At 35.1% G+C, this 17,695-nt stretch overlaps 1 protein-coding gene across 2 annotated transcripts in view; it reads right to left on the bottom strand.

Annotated features, from left to right (window-relative positions):
- LOC145675686 (lachesin-like) overlaps positions 1-17,695 on the bottom strand; it is a 1,025,328-nt gene that overhangs the window by 101,265 nt on the left and 906,368 nt on the right. For both annotated transcript variants that reach the window (XM_081746292.1, XM_081746281.1), the window contains exon 7: positions 5,490-5,609. In XM_081746292.1, the coding sequence (XP_081602418.1) occupies positions 5,490-5,609 (120 nt within the window). The remainder of the gene's footprint in view (positions 1-5,489; positions 5,610-17,695) is intronic.

The following is a 17,695-nucleotide window of genomic DNA, read 5'->3' as shown; positions in this document are numbered from 1 at the left end:
GCGTATCAAGATAAATACTCCACGCTACAGGGTGCACCATTTATTGTGATACACACACTTGTAACTGATAAACAAATAGACAAAAAGAATGAAATTTCATACCATGCAATTATCAACTGGAGGACATTGGCATACACTGCAATTTAAGCAAATCAACAGTACTTCAAGCCCAACATAAAGTTTTTTTTTTTTAATGATATTACATCAGGTTGAACGAGAACTTACAATATTACACTTATTTCTCAGTGCTGCAAACTAAGGATGATACAGTGTCATAAACATCCAAATGTTCGTGGCCTCTGCATCAATAATAACGCAAGTCAGATAGGCGAGGCGATGCATATCGAAAGTACTTTAGTGTATAATGCTCTGATCATGATGTGATGGATTTCGAATGAACGAGCAATAGTACAATGGATTGAAAATTTATTTTTTCTTTTTCAAAAGCCTTTATTTCGGAAAACTGTTTAGATAAACACTCCATCCAATTGCTGAGATGGCTTTCAACAGATGTGAAAATCACAATGCTGTTCACAGCGATTTGATATCTCAAATCATTTTGGAGATATGGTAAAAAAACTTTTAAAATTTCCAACATTGCTAAAATAGTGCAATTCTGAGAACTTATTGTAATTGCATCAATCACAAAGTACTATGTAAAGTTATGGAATAAAGATAAATCAAAAATTGTTTTGAAAACTTTCCAAAAATTTTAAATTTTAAGCAATATATCAAATTTTATTGCTGTGAACGGCATTATAATCTGTATGTCTTCTGAAAAAGCATGTAGTAATTCGATGTAATACTTGGGGCCGCGGTGGCTCAGTGGTAGAGCGTTCACCTCTGGTGCTTGGGGTCCCGGGTTCGATCCCAGCCCCCGCCAAGTGAACTTTGTGGTGGACAAACACCGTGTGCGTGGGTTTTCTCGGGGTTCTCCCGTTTCCTCCCACTTTCTTCATTCCACCATTTCATTCATTACTCATCATCACCGTCTCCTTTAGCCTAACCGGCATAACCGTGGGACGTAAAACTCAAAGATTTCATTTCATTTCGATGTAATACTTATCTATACACTTTTTCGAAATAAAGGAATTTAAAAACTGTCAGATTTTCGAATTCCTTGTAACTCTGTTTCCACTTTTTATAAACAAGTGGGATGAAGGCCGTAGTATTTGACATTAAAGTACTTTGAGTATGCATTATCCGGCCAGTCTCATTTCTGTTATTACTATTGTAGAACGTCTGAAATTTGGTTGTTTTTTGGTTGTTTGTGATACTGTAGCGTCCTTACTATACAACAATACCTGGCAAGTGTGGTAGTGTATGTTTTCGATTTGATATGCAAATTTGAAATATGTAATAACTTAAAGTAGTACCATTTGAAAGAATATCTCTATATGTTAGGTTGGCAACACTACCAACTTTGTTGTACCACAGAGTATATCAAACAATGTCCGTTTGTTGATATTTGCATGGTACAAAATTTCAACGCTTTTCGTCCAGTAGTTAAAATGTTTCACGAGCGTATCACGATATATACGGTGTGCTAGAAAAGTAATGAGTCTGATTTTCTTGTAACGATGAATCAAGTTCTTGTAACGATATTTTTAAGAATCAAGTTCCCTTTTAAGTAGTTCCCTTGGACAGCTACACAGCGATGGTGGAGTTGTTTTCAGTCTGCATAGCAGTGGTGGAAGACTTCTGCTGGAAAATCTTGGTTTTGAGCAAAAAGGAATTAAAGGAAATCACAGTAAAAACGAGAGCCAGGGAAAGATGGCTGAGAAACTATGCGAATGCGTTTTCTGACGAAAATTCATTGCACGGGACTGTCGTGTGAAGTGGTTCTTTGGAACTAACTTGACGCAAACTCTTCTCATGTACAAATCCGGTGTTAAAATTTAATAAACAGCAAACATCTTCAAATTCAACTTACCACTAATCATTCTTACCGTCAATAAACGATCTGTCCACATACGAAACTTCATTCTTTCCACATTGCTATCCATTTTTGAGGTTGAATATCTTCTCACACGAGATTCGACTTCCTCTTGTTCTTGGCCTTCTAGAAAGAATTTGTGCCATCTAAGTACTTATGTTCTGGATAGGAAATATACTCCATAAGCCCTTTGTAGATCGTAGTGCCGTATTTGCAAAGCTTTACACAAGATTTGGTGTGCAAGCCAACAATAACTAAAGGTTAGTTTGGTTGCAGACCATTTTAACTAAATTAATTTAGATTGTGTGTACGCGACACTGTTACTAGTTTTTCTCGAGATTCTGCCATAGAATCTTTTGCTCAGATGCAGTAGTACGGTTATGCATTTTTACACTGTCTATTAATATTGCGAAGTTATCCCAACTCTGGTTACAAAAATTTTGGTCATCAAATCTGAAGTTTGAACTTAGCAAAATTTTCTAAAACGAGAAACCTCTAATTGCTATTTATAACAAGAATTAGGGGCAAAGATATGGGACAAACCTGACAAAATATTTAGATTTTCATTTACGTAGTTACTGCTGCAGCACTATTCGTAGGCGTAACATAGTCGTATGTCTATTTCTTCAGAATAAAACAACTTTCAAAGGTTTGATGTATGTTGAAAGGGAAATTGAGAATAATTCTAGAAATTCCCCTTTAAAAAATGGGGGGGGGGGGATGTTGCGCCCTCTGGTGTGATCCGAGTTAAAACTACATGAGAATAATGTCCCTTGAAGGTACGGGATACAGGAAATGCTTGTGCCAAATTTCATTGCGTTATATTTAATAAGGATGAGCGGGGGGAAATTCCCAATTCCGTTCCGCAATACAAAATTTCATCCAGCTTCTCAAAACACACTCTGTCACCAAAAAGCTACTGTCGTTCGAAGCAGAACTAAGCGCGGAACAAAACCTTTCTGTATATAGGGAGGAAAGAAGGAAAAAGAACCCTGTACAGCTCAGATACAGGTAACAATGATGACAATCCTCCTCCACTCCCACCACCTTGTGCTGAAAAGTAAAAGAACAAAATATGTGTCACCTTCTTACAAATATACGACTATGTCTCAAGGCTAAACGTCAAATAACGTCATCACTCCTATTTTTATTCCTCACTTGCAAAAATGCATTTCCTGTTGTGAAGAAATGGTGAGAAAAACATCACTTTCAAGCAAGCATACATTTTCTAGAATATTTTAATAGATGGCTTATGCGCGTGTATCAGCGTATGATAAGCATTCATTATTGGAGTTAAACATTAATCTGTTAAGTATGATAAGTGCAGTATGTGGTTAAAATAAAATTTTACTATAAAGAGTGAAAAACTTTTTTAACAGACTGAAAATTAATTACTAGTACAGGGCTAAAATACCTCGCGCTGAAATATCCTTTTAGAGTTGGTTCCCGTTTTTGTGAAAAATAGCATCCTGATGACACTATAGGACCTTTTCTGGCAAAGGATGTTCTTTCATGTTTGCAAACAGACAGTTCGTTCCTCTTCTTATCATCCTCTATCAGTGAACCAAGCGGCAATTCCCCGCTAAGGGAGGGGGAGTTTTCATCTACTGCCTCACAGTCTGTTAGTTCGTCAGTCATTGTTCAAAACACATTTAAACGAAATTGATAATAACATGCACATGATTTTACTTTAAAAAAAAAAAAACATATTTGGTCTAGGGATTAATTCGTGCGGGTGGACAAGAGATGGCGCAACGAACGGAGCGTCCCACAGTTCCGTGTATCCACACATGTGTTGCAAACCCCTGTCATCGCGTATCGTTCGTAGTATAGGGCAGTGGATTAAAGCGTCAACAACACCAGTTTGTAGTTAAGTGAACATGGCGCAATTTGTGCCTGATAAAGCGTTTTTGCGGGGTGTCCTGCTGCATTACTTTAACATGCAGAAAAGTGCGACTGAAAGTCATCGTATTTTGGTGGAAGTGTATGGTGACCATGCTCTAGCTGAGCGAACGTGTCAGAAGTGGTTTGCACGGTTTAGAAGTGGTGATTTCGGCTTGGCAGACCAAGAGCGAGCTGGACAGCCAAAAAAATTTCAAGACGAAGAATTGACAGCATTGCTCGAGCAGGATTCGTGTCAAACGCAGGAACAACTTGCAGCAGCATTAGGCGTTGATCAAACAACAGTCTCCAAACGCTTGAAAGCCATGGGAATGATTCAAAAGATGTCACATTGGGTTCCACATGAATTGAAAGACAGAGACGTTGAAAGACGAAAAACCATTTGCGAATTGCTGCTTCAACGACAGAGCAGAAAGGGGTTTCTGCATCGAATTATTACGGGTGATGAGAAGTGGATCCATTACGAGAACCCTAAACGAAAAAAAGGCCTGGGTGAAACCAGGTGAACCAGGTCCATCACAACCAAAACGAGATATTCACTGTGCAAAGGTTATGCTGTGCATATGGTGGGATATGAAAGGTGTGGTGTACTATGAGCTGCTGCAACCGGGTGAAACTATTAATGGAGAACGTTATCGACGACAATTAATGCGTTTGAAGCAAGCTCTGGCCAGAACACGACCAGAATGGGAGAACAGACATGATAAACTTATTGTTCAACATGATAAAGCTCGCCCACATGTCGCAAAACCGGTCAAAACCTATTTAGAAAATGTCGGATGGGAAGTTTTACCCCACCCGCCGTATTCACCAGACGTTGCTCCTTCGGACTACTACTTGTTCGATTGCATGAACAACGATTTGATTGGACAGCGGTTTACTTCTTCAGAAGATATCGAAGCATGGGTCTCTGATTGGATCGCTTCCAAGGATGAGGACTTCTTTCGCTACGGAATCCGTACATTGCCTGACAGATGGGCGAAAGTGGTGGCTAGCGATGGACAATATTTTTCTTAAGGTATTTATGTATTTTGTGTTTGTACTACAGCTTCAATGTGTGCGTACCAACCGCACGAATTAATTCCTAGACCAAATATATATATATCTCTGACTATAGACCAATAGCATCATTTTAGATTTTGCCAGAGGGGTGGGTGGTTGTCTTATTTACTGACATAAGAGTTTTACACTTTTACTAGCACATTAGTACACAATTTATTTAAAAGGATGTGTTTCTGAAATTGATCAGTCGGCAATCGCCTCCTGCCCTCTGCAAATCATCATCATCTTAAGTACTCTACCATTATTGGCAGATTACTTTCGCAACAGAGAAGCTTCCATTGTCCACGGTTTTCCAACCTCTTCAAATTCAAGTACGATTTTTCCGCTTCGATATCGTCTATTAATTGTAGTTCTTCACCTCCTCCCTCTCTTTCCTGCCAGCATATTCTCTAGGACGTCCCTCATGATACAGTTCCTTGACAAAATAATAAAATTCAATGTCTTGTATCCCGTCTCATATAGCCTCGGTGCTAAAAGGGACGTTAAAGTCAAAATCAACTCAATTCAATATTTTGTATATTATCCCATGTACTATCATACCATACGTATAGAAAGTGTAGATAATACACAAAAATGTTCATTTACTTACCTGTATCTCTTGTCCAATAATTTATAGCCTTCGGTGAGGCTTCGACATGGCATTGTAGAGTGACATCTGTTCCCGTGGGAGCCCCCACCAGTTGATTTGGTACCTGAATAAGGGGATGAACTGTGAAATAGAAAAGAAAACAGAAAGAAAGTTAGTACGTATGAACAATGTAAGATAGATATTGTGCTTTAAAAGTGAGCTTAGTCAGTATTACTCCCATCCCGAATGCCCTGGCGTTATCGTCATGCATCTAATCTAAGATCACAAACTACCGAAAAGTAAGAGCACAAAGGTTCTATCCTAAATATATATAAAACTACATGAGCTGACATAAATTATTGAGTACTTCGTGTAGGGCTACAATGATTAAATTTGGCATGCTTGTAGCCTTCCAAGACTAATCGACAGGAAAATTGCCAAAAGTAAATATTTTTAATTTTTCGAGGTCTAAAGGGGGATGGGATGGAGAAATTCCCTTGCTATTTAAATAGGCATTTTCTTGGGATACGAAATCTTATCTTTTAGATAGTTGAAATAGGAAAAGAAATGATAGAATTGTGGGTTCAAGGGGTGCGAGGCCATTGGCCCAGCAAAGACAATGTGTAGGAGCGAAACCCCGGATGGGCAGATTCAGAAAATAAGAAGAGCAAGTTTACGAAATTCACTGTTGATGCAAAGGGCGATAGATAAGAAATGCAAGGCCGTAGGTCGAGCATATCGGGGGCTCTGGGGGCGAAGCCCCCAGCTAACCAAAGGCTAGTCTATTTATAAATACAAATTGTTTTGAGCTTACCAGACTAGTCTACAATATGAAAGCACAACCTCTCGCTTATAATTCTTTTCAAAATAAATCTGGAACAAACGACTTTTGAGAACAGTAACTACAATATCAAACAATGATGTATAAAATATAACAATCTTAATAGTTATAAATATAATTTTCTTCATAACACTCGAATGAAATAATCAATTTTGAAATCAGTTTAGGATGCATTGAAACACATTTTATTTTATCGTATTTATTTATTTATTTATTTATTTTCTTTCCATCAAAAGAACATAATTTTATGTTCAAATTGGAATAAAAATAATCACATTATTATTTCGCAAAATCCTAAAGTTGCTTATATGACGAAATGAAACAATTTTGTTCTCATCGAGAAAAGATACGAGAAGATACAGATATCTTCTAATACAGACATATGCACTTTCCGAGACAACCCACTATTCTTGTGTGATATCTTTCCGAGACGAGACAGTTTGAATTTTTCTCTCGCAGATAAGATTTTACCGTAAGATGTGATAGATTTCGTGTCAGATGGAGGAATTTTATAGGAGGTTTCAGATTAGACTACGAATTTGATTTCTTAAAACTAAGTTTAAGTGAACGTTATTGAAATCAATATATTTTATTTAGGCTGGCTATAAAATATTACATATGAAGAAACAATGAGTGTTTTAAGCGTACGCTTTTACTTTTAAGGCCTCAAAGGAAGCGGCAGTACCTTTTGGAGTTTAAAATTCGTTTTCAGCACCAAAACTATGTTTTCAGCGACTGTTATCTTCAGAGATATACGAGAGTGAATCAGAAAGTAATGCCTCCATTACTATAATTTTGTTCCTATTGCAGCTATTGAACTATCTGTAATATTTTAGAGGTAAACTTACTCTACCAATGTAGCGTTTTCTTTTTCAGACTGACTGATTAAAATGATGGATCTGAAGCTAAAAGAAAGAGTCATCATTGAATTTCTGACAAAAGAAGATTGTCTACCTAAGGAAATCCATAATCACTTGAAAAGTGTTTATGGGGACACTGTAATGGACATCAGCAATGTGCGGCGTTGGGTGAAGAAGTTTCGAAATGGAGAAATAGATTTTGCAAATAAACCTAGAAGAGCCGACCGATATCAGCTCACGAATGCAAATCGAGAACGTGCTGATCTGAGGAGACAGAAGCATTACAGTTTAGAATGCGGCTGATGCATTGAACGTTTTGTATCACTCTGCCCAAGGAAATAAAAATAACTGACTTAGGATATCACAAAGTTAATGCTAAAAGAGCTTCAAAATCACGGGTCAAAATCACGGATTTTTTCAAAATGGATTCGACGATGGCGCACATATGTTCAAAATCATGGAGAATATGTTGAACGGTACATTTCTGTATAGGAGGGTTCAAGCTATGACCTGTAATAGTCTTTGCTGTTATATGCTCATTAATACATTTTTCATGGCACAGGAGGCATTACTTTTAATCAACCCTAGTACATACATAAAACGTAAAGGAACTTGCACAAGAGCCAATCACAGAGGTACAGACAACTATGTAATTATGTGTTCTAGGTTTATTATGCCTGGGGAAGTTTTTTTTTTCTGAGAAGAAGCACCTCATTATATGACAATCCTTCTGGAAGCCCATTGTATTGTATGCAATTCCTAATTTTTGAAGCTTGTTTATCGCGTTTCTACTGGTAACATCTCACCAGCTAGTAGTCCAAACAGGAAATTCTCATTTTTAATTTGTGGCATACTATTTAGATAGAATGTGGACATCAATTTCTCCTAACAATTAAACAAATGCCACGAATACAGGCTATATAATACAAGTAGGAGTGTAGAGAAACAACCTCATGATCTTAATATCAAAATATTTTACTATCATAAATTACTCAGTAGTTTCACTTATTGTGTTACAACCGTCACCAATGACATGTTATTTCAGAATAAATTCTGGAGAGCATAATATTTTAACAAAACAACAAAAATGTATTACAGAAAGAAGAAAACACGTAATTTAACTTGTAGAAAACCAAGAAGTTAAATTTTGCTGTTTACAGAACGATTTTCTCAATATGTGATTCTAATTGTGTTTTACCTTTTATTTTAAGGCTAATTTACTCTCTTGCTCTTCGGAATAATTCACTTTAATTCTTGAATTATTTCTAGAAACATATTTTTGCGTCGACGTTAATCATTTATAATAATAGACTATGTGTGTCACCGTAAGGAACAATCAATAGATAATAGATACAATATCAGTTCATCCTATGAGAAATGTTTTTGTTTGATCACCTCTGAAATTACACCATCTGACGAGCAAATAACAAATAGAGACAACACATGGCATAGCTGTGTCCTATAGGCAGGCAATTCATTGTTCAGTAGTATGAACAGCCACCAGCAAAAGTATCTCCCCTTAAGTGCTCTAATTCCATTACTTTGGGTCCAGAGAATTTCCAGTTTGTAAAACGCCTTCGCAGGTGCAACCCAACTTAACACGTAACTTTTCTAGAGGTAGCAGTTGGTACCATTGAGTCAGGTCTTTATGCAAGTAAAATTGTAAGTAGATGACGCACGAAACATTTCTCCATTCTGAAATGAATCTCTAGGGTTCAGAACGTGTTTTCCAATGAACACCATATATTAATCTCACTATTGCTGTTGTATGTAATGTATTATTTCGTTATATACTGTAGGTTCAAAGAAATAAAAATATTGTAGGCGCATGAATCAGAAAATGCTTGAAACTAGATAAAAAAATATCAAATCTAGAAAAAACTGGTGGAGATAAGTTTGTAAAACATTGTTATCATTGACAGATCTTCTTCAAATTTCCCCATTCCAACATCTTTTTCTTTCTGGAGAGGAGACCTTGCTCGTCATACTGAGTATATATTGAAATTGATATTAAAGCATTTGAAAAACTTTCAACCTGCCGGATTTGTAGCCAAGTCCACCAAAAATAAGTTCAATGCGCGTGCCATGCAGAATGCGTAAGCCAAGTCTGCCAAGTTCAGTGTGTTCACCACATATCTACTGCGTCACTTCAGCTTATATTCAAACTATTAGCAAGTTACAATCGTTGCAGGTATACTATATACTATAGAAAAAATAATGAAGATTATATGCGAGATACTAATGCTCGTATAAGGAGACGTTGCTTATGTGAGTGTCACAATGACTTTCTCGAGATTTCCTTCTTTAACTCATAAACAAGTTATATATACTTTCGTCAATGAGGAAAATATCACGAAACGTTCTTGAAGTTGATGGCACCTCATCGTTCTTAACGATGGTCGCGATATACATTACTATACTTTCTCACTCTAACTTCTAATTTTCAAAGATAAAAGACGGCAGACATTATTTTCTCATTCTTTGAATTGTATCAACACGTGTAGAAATAGATACTTCTATTTTTATGAAGCCTATTGCGGTTCGAATAACTCTGAAGAGCAAGGTCGGAATTTTAATTGTCCTCGGTATTTCTGTGTTCGTTTCATTGTCGTGTTTGGAATAAGTCTAAAGTACGTGAGGTGCAGCTGGCGAACAATTCCGGGGTTGGGGCGAATTTAGAAAAAAGATTGGCAAAGCATGAAACTTGTATGGCGGGGACCCGGGTTCGAATTCCGTCGTGGCAATTATTTTTCTTTATTGGAAGGTATTGTTTACGTAATTGTTATTGTAAGTATGTTATTTCATTATTATTATTATTATTATTATTATTATTATTATTATTATTATTATTATTATTGGAAAGTCGAGACTTGGCTACATAAAAAAATAATTGCCAAGGCGGGATTCGAACCCTGGTCTCTCCCATACGAGTTTCATATTTTACCACTCTACTGCAAATTCCTCATTCAGATAAAAGATAATAAACTAGTCGTTACGGAAGACAAATATAGAACATTTTTATTTCATCACGTGTTGATACAATTCAAAGAATGAGAAAATAATGTCTCTCGTCTCTTGTTCTTTGGAAATTAGAAGTTAAGGTAAGCAAGAATAATAAAGTAAATCAAGGCCATCGTTAAAAACTATGAGGTAGCCTCAACTTGAAGAATGTTTCGTGATATTTTCTTCATTGACGAAACTTGCTTTTGAGTTGAAGAAGGAAATCTTGAGTAAGTCATTGTGACATTTGCATAAGCAACGTCTTCTTATACGAGCATTAGTATCTTGTGTATATTCTTATATGCAACGATTTTAGCTAGCTAATAGTTTGGGTTAAATTTGAAGTGACCCAGAAGTTAGGTGGTTAGCGTATTGAAGTTCTATACGGCTGGCCCGGGATTCAAATCCCGACGAGGTTAAAACAATTTCAAGTGTTCCAAAATCAATTTCAACGCATTTTCAGTGTGACAAGCAAGATCTTCTCCTCTTCAGGAAGAAAAAGATGTTGGAATGAGGAGAATTGGAGATCTGCCAATGAGGCAATCATTTACAAACTTATTTGGTAGTTTAAAGAATTCCAAAATGTTGCCGTCCTGTGCTCGAGCCCAGAACAGCACTTACCTAAATACGGGCCTGGTTGCAGTTTAGCTATCTTTCTTTTTCTCGCGATGAAAAAATACATTATTATGGGTGTACATAAATAAGTAAATATTTCAGCATCATAAGATCTATCAAGTGTACGGAAATATTTTACCACCGCGAAAATTCATTTTTGTCGATGTTTTCGAAAGTTCCTTCAAATTTCTCGACAGCATTCGCGACGACAGTATCGTTGTAAAATTGGAATTCTAGGCGTGCTGGTAGATAAGTAAGGAACTTCGTTGTTGAATTTGAAACATAGCAGCCTAGGTCCAGAATATTGGCCCTACACATTAGTCTAGTGGCTAGCACGTCGTCTTTCCCGGATTAAGTCAGTTCCGTTTTCAGTAGAGAAAGCTCATTACGTTGACTCGGATTTTATTCTAAAACCGTAAGTCTACGTCTCATATATCCTCGGTCCTGGAAGCCGACGCTCAACTTCATAAAAAAAAAACCAAATACTATAATATTAAATTATTTGTTGATGATGAAAATGAGTGTTTTATTTCTTACTAGTACTGTAGTACCGTAGTAGGATTAGCTTGAACTAATTTTGAACTTAGTACCGATAACCTGTAATACAAATCATATACGTTAGAAGTGCCGTGAATATAAAAAGCTTTTGCCATTGTGGAGAAAAGAAAAGAAACTTGTTATAGCGCCGTAATGTACAGTATATTTTCTTTTAATGCTTCTTTCCACCACCCGTTCTCTTTCTTGCTTCTAGATGAAAATGTGTGAACGTATTTCTTCTTATAGTTTAGATATTTTTTTTTCTTTTCGTTCGACGTTTTTATGACTCCATTTATATGCAGAGCCAAAAGTGTATAAAAAGCGCAACTGATTGTTCCCCCTCCACTGTCACCCTATATAGATCTGCATCCATCACGAGTGCCAAACCCAGCAGCGTCTGATTAATTGAGAGAAAATAATATATTTCCGCCCAAATGCTGCTACCAGATACCACACACAAAAGAAGATACGCCACACTGGTCTAGGTAGAAGAAGTCCTGTTGACTGTTTCTTTCGTTTTTTTATCTCTTCCCTTTTTTACTGTTAGTTTTGAAAAACACCATCTTCTATTGTTTGGGAGAAATCTTTTGTTGTTGACCTGTATTATTTAGCACATTCAACAATTCATGTTTCGTATCTGACCACTGTCTGTCTGTATCCTCTCTGTGTTATCTAAATAATAATAATAATAATAATAATAATAATAATAATAATAATAATAATAATAATAATAATAATAATAATAATAATATAGCGGTAGATAACTTAAGTATAAATTTTGTTATTTTAATTTACGTATTTTATTTTAAAGAACAGCATTGTTTCTCAAAATTTAATTGCTTTGCTATGCACTAGGCGCATAGTTTAAATTTGAAGCTATGTATGAAAGAATTCATAAAACACTTATGACAGCTCTTTGCGGCGCAGAGAAATACTTTTTTTTATACCCTTATGTTACACGGGAAGTAGTTTTTTCTTTTTTTGGTTAAATTAGCTGCATGAAATTCTGGATAGAAGACCAAACACGTGTTATACGACGAGTGACTGAAAATATAAAGATGTGAGATCTAGGAACAAGCACCTAAACTACGTCGACTAAGTGATTGAAAAAATAAATCAGTGTGAAAGAACCAGCAAAATGTTTACTAGAGTGATGCAAAATTTGTACATCATTCTATAAAATTGTGATGCACAAAATGCATCACTACGCTGCAAAGTTTAATTTATTGACAGGCTACAATTTTATTTAGGAAGTTTTGGTCTGTTTAACAGACATTGAGCTATGAAAAAATATTGGTGTAACTAGGCCATTTTGCAATGCATACCCATGGCCGTTTAATTCAGGGAATTGGAAGAAATTTATCTAAGGTTCACAGATATGCTGAAGTAGTGGTTCTCAACCGATGTGTCGCGGCACACTGGTGTGGTCACGCAGACCTCTAAAGTACCGGTATGACGTGAAATTTTGAAGAATCATGAAGAATTTAATAAGAATTACTAAAAATCGAAACAGACTGTACGAATGAATACCTCCAGCGACAGCAATAACGCTCAGTGTTATATAGTCATTATAAAAGATAATTGGTTCCCACTATTATAATAGATATTTATTATTATTATTATTATTATTATTATTATTATTATTATTATTATTATTATTATTATTATTATTATTATTATTATTATTATTATTATTTATAATAATAAAGACATCAAACAAGTCTTTACCAATGTCCTGGACGTTCAGTAAAATGTGTCGTCAGTGAAAAAAGATTGAGAACACTATAGGATGACAACAATTATTATTTAACAACAATTATTATTTTTTATTTTTATTTTTATTTTTATCTTTTATCTACAAGCTAAGATGAGAAACTTTAACAATGGCAAAAAATAAATAAAAATAAAAATAAAAGATAAATATAAATAAAAATAATAAAAAATAAAATAATAAAATAAAAATTAAAATAAAAAATAACGATGTGACCTCACTCAAGGTAAAAAAACATTTCTTTTGTTAAATTGAGGTAAATAAAGAGTAGGAAAATGTCGTATCACACTTATTTACGTTTATGGATGAATAAATGCTGGTAGTTGAAACGGTCAGTATTAATCGTTATAAAGAATTCAATGAATTTACTAATATTTATCAAAAGAGTCATAACATTCGTGGTATTTACAAATGTTCTTAAAAAGTTCAGATGAATTTTAAACAACCAAACTTAACCAACATACGTACGTAAACAACTTCATCAATATTTTTCAGGTTTAACAACAATGTCTTATTTGCGAAACAACAACCATAAAATGAAATGAAATCTTTCAGTTTAACGTCCCACGTTTACATCCTTTAGGCTAATGAAGACGATGATTAAGGCAAGTAAATGATTATGGAAGAGTGATAATGTGGAGGAAACGGGAGTTCCCCCAAGAAAATCCATGAACACGATGTTGTCGACCACAAATTTAATTAGCCGGGCATCAAAGCCAGGGATCCCACGCACCAGAGGTAACAACAGCAATGTTCTATGCTTTACAGTATATTTCCTTTCATACATCAAGCATGAGAGGTATGTATATATATGCTTCCATATCATAAGTGTGTGACGTTTAAGCTCATCAATATTTTTTGAAGTTTAACCAAAAATTCTTTTAAAGTCTACATTTACTCTATTGACATCAACATACCGGTATCTGTTTAGTTTCAAACAATCTCCATGTATGGGTGAGAGTGTCAAAGGATTAACTTTATAATGAACTCGACTGAGATTATAGTGTTGCTCTTTATTTCAAAAAAAAAAAAAAAGTTTGTTCAAGAGTGATCCGTTGAAATATCATACGGACGTACTAGCATTTCAATCTTGTACAGTCTGTTGGTGTGATCTTAATAATCACAAGTACGTAATAGCAATGAATAAGTTATATAAGCCCAACGTTTTTATTAAAGAAGCTAATTCTAGTATAGCTGCTATGAAGGCTTGAGAGAACTTTATTTTCGTGTTGAATCATAAAACTAAACGTTTCTCGGTGACACTAGCACAAGGGTTATAAACCTTTCCCATTCACGTGCCACCAAAGCATATTAATTATTAATGCCAAAGTAAGTCGTACGTACCACGAACAACAGCTAGCATACCACAGGTTCAAAAACCCTGGTAGCGCATGGGAAACAAATGGTAACACAAGATGGGCAGGAAAACACTCACGAGTACTGAATTGTTTAACTGGAATCGAATAAAGGAACTTTGTTACTTAATGCATCACTGAACCATTAAGTAAGAGAACTTTCGAGTAAACTGGAAAAGATGATTGATCATTCCCCTACAATTCAATGGAACGACTCATACCAAAATATATGGATCTTATACGAGTAATGCCAGCTTAGCTATTTTGTTGGTAAGGTTCTTTATACGTTTATGTGGAAGGCACAGAAATGCTTTCTTTCCTTCCTTTCGAATTTCTTAAAATTTTTCTTCCTTCTTTTCGTATAAATACATACAGAAATAGAAAAGAAAAATTTAGTTTAAAAGGACACCAGTTTGCGGAAACATTTCTGTATATTGTACTTTACATAACGCCTTTATACACTTTACATGTATTTTTCCGCATTGTGATATATAGCTCGATTCGTGCAGATTGAGCATAACTCTGCACACACATATATATTTAAAGAACTCTTTCCTTGAAAGTTCTCTATACTATTAGCGACTTTCTACTTTTAATTGGTAGCCTTTTTGTCACAAATCAATTTGATTCTTAGCACAGTGTGGATGTTAGAATTTGAGATAGACAAGACAGTGTCATACATAATAACATACATAGTCAATGTGGCATGAGAAGACGCGATCTATTTGAGGTCAATGAATCATGCACGTTCTGGGGAACTCCACATGTATTGGGTTAATACAATTATATCACTACTTTTCTTATGGAAGATCACATTGAATCTCCGTACAGGTATACTATAGGTGATCAAATTCGAAAATTCGATACAAATATCAAAATAAACTGAAACGAAAGTTGAAAGTTGCATTAAATTTGTTACACAAGGGAAAGACGTTTATTGCAATGACTGTAGTTTGTAAGGAAATATTGGTTTATGCGTATACCTACATTGCTTTCTCGTTTGCTCCTTACGGACGTATCCCTTGCGCGATTTATGTACGTACGAACAGCTTTATGACCTATTTTCCCTGCATATTATAAATATGCATAATGTATGGGTGGCATACTGGTGAAAAAACTAAAACACTAACATAAATTCTCTACCTTTATGCTCAAGGAGACAGATAATTAAAGAATGTGAAATTAAAATTCTATGTGCTCTCCAATGGGGAACCGAAACCGGAACCACATTCAACAAAGGCAAACGCGCTAATCTAAAGCAGAGAAGAGAATATAACTTAATAAAGGTATATGGCGATTTTTTAGAGTGTTTGTGTAAAATTTACTTTAAAACATTTCATTTATAACCAGAAGACTTTAAAGTTAACGAGCACCAAAGAACGCAACGCCACCCATTAGGCACGTAGCCAAGGGGTGGATCCGGGTTGTCCGGGCCCCCCTTCGAAACCATAAATGAAAAAATTAAAGAAGGATGAAACAAAAAGAAACGAGAAAAAGAAGAATCACCGTTAAAAATATAAAATTACATCAAACGTTTCGTTTGGTTACTTTTTTTTATGAGGAACTTTGTGTGGAGGTAACGGAAGGTGTTCAATCTAAAAATTGATATTATTGGAACGGACCGTTCGGAATTCCATTTAGATCCATGCTAATCCTATGGACTAAAAAGGACAATCAATAACCTGTTCTATCAAATAGATTCTCAGGTAGAACTTAAGAAATGCCCACAATCACCAATAATATGAGCCTGGCAACAATGCTCGTTGCTATCTTTGACGGCATTAATCGAAGATAAGAAAAAGAAAAAGGAAGAAGGCAACAAGAACCGAGTTCGAATGACCTCGGAAGACTACATCTTTTTCAATATTTTTTTAAATATTCTTTTGCACGAGATTTCTTTATACTTTGTTATTAAAATATTAACATATTCTCATTTTATTGTCCTAGCAAACTAATATGGATATGCTGCCAGTAATATAGTTCAGATTGATCAAGCCCCTGGTGTGTAACCACAGTATTTCATGTCACGGACACCCCCTATTACGAAATCCTGTCTACGTGCCTGCACCCATAACAATTATTGTTAAATATATTAATGGGAGATGCAGTGTAAAATGCAGTAAAAATTGAAATTAATTTATAGATGAACCCCTACTGTAAATCCGCATCGTTATTTTTTAAAAGGATACATTGTTAATTTATTGTAAGATATAGTCTATTAATTCTAAGATAGTCACATACGCAGCCAACGTGTTACAGAACGTAGAACGGAACCGAACCTCGTTTTAATCATCCCAAAAGTTTGCATAACTATTATTAACAATTAAAATTGTTTTATAGTGGATTTTTAAAATATTTTTATCATTCTGAAATACCCTACGTACCAAAGACTACAATTATTTAACGTAAATAGAATATTTCCTACGCTGGATTTTTTTTTTTTTGTTATTTCAGACATTTTCATCTGCCTAAATAACAAAGACAGATATAAGGAAAAAATATTTACATGATACATTACTTCTAAATACATTTGTAAGAAAAAGATGAAAATATTTAATAAAATAATAGTCTTCATCTTCATCTTCACCTCTTATTTATCTGTGTTGTGTATATATTTAAGAAATTTGCTATAGATTGTGACAGTAGCCATTTTATGGGTACTGGGAATATGTTTCATATACTTTCATTGGTAGATAGTTTGTTTCATGAAGTTTCATTGGTCAATTTTTATTGCCCCTAAGTGGGAATAGAGTATCGTTACTCATATGTAATATCTATTTACTCGGTACCTCTGTACGGTACCAAACAAGCTTCCCTGCCCTCTGCAGATATATATATATTTAATTTTTCTACCTACATACTCTTCTATGGTTCGGTCCTAACTCATTCAACGTAATAAAAACTCAAGTTCACAGGAAGTGGTGCTTATTCTATAGAGTGGACAATATAAAAGAGGCCCTTGTGTCTTATAACTCATTTATTATAAACACAGATTACAGAATTGTAAATTTTTGCTATGGTCACTAACAGCCGCTAGACATCACGTGACCCAGCCAAACCTCCACACTAATAATGTTAAGAAATAACAACTCTCAGAAAGCTGCAAATTTCACGTTCTGTATCACACGGGGCCTCTTTTATCTTGGCCACCCTGTATTACTTATAGATACAGTTAAAATGATAGGCACTTTATGCAAATTCAAATTGAGTACGTTGGTGTTTCATTCATTCTGCAAAGAAACACGTGA

Source organism: Thermobia domestica, chromosome 2, assembly GCF_964235325.1.
Source record: "Thermobia domestica chromosome 2, izTheDome1.hap1.1, whole genome shotgun sequence".
Classification (NCBI taxonomy): Eukaryota; Metazoa; Arthropoda; class Insecta; order Zygentoma; family Lepismatidae; genus Thermobia; species Thermobia domestica.
The sequence above is the reverse complement of the archived record's forward strand: the minus strand, read 5'-3'. Positions and strand labels throughout refer to the sequence as shown.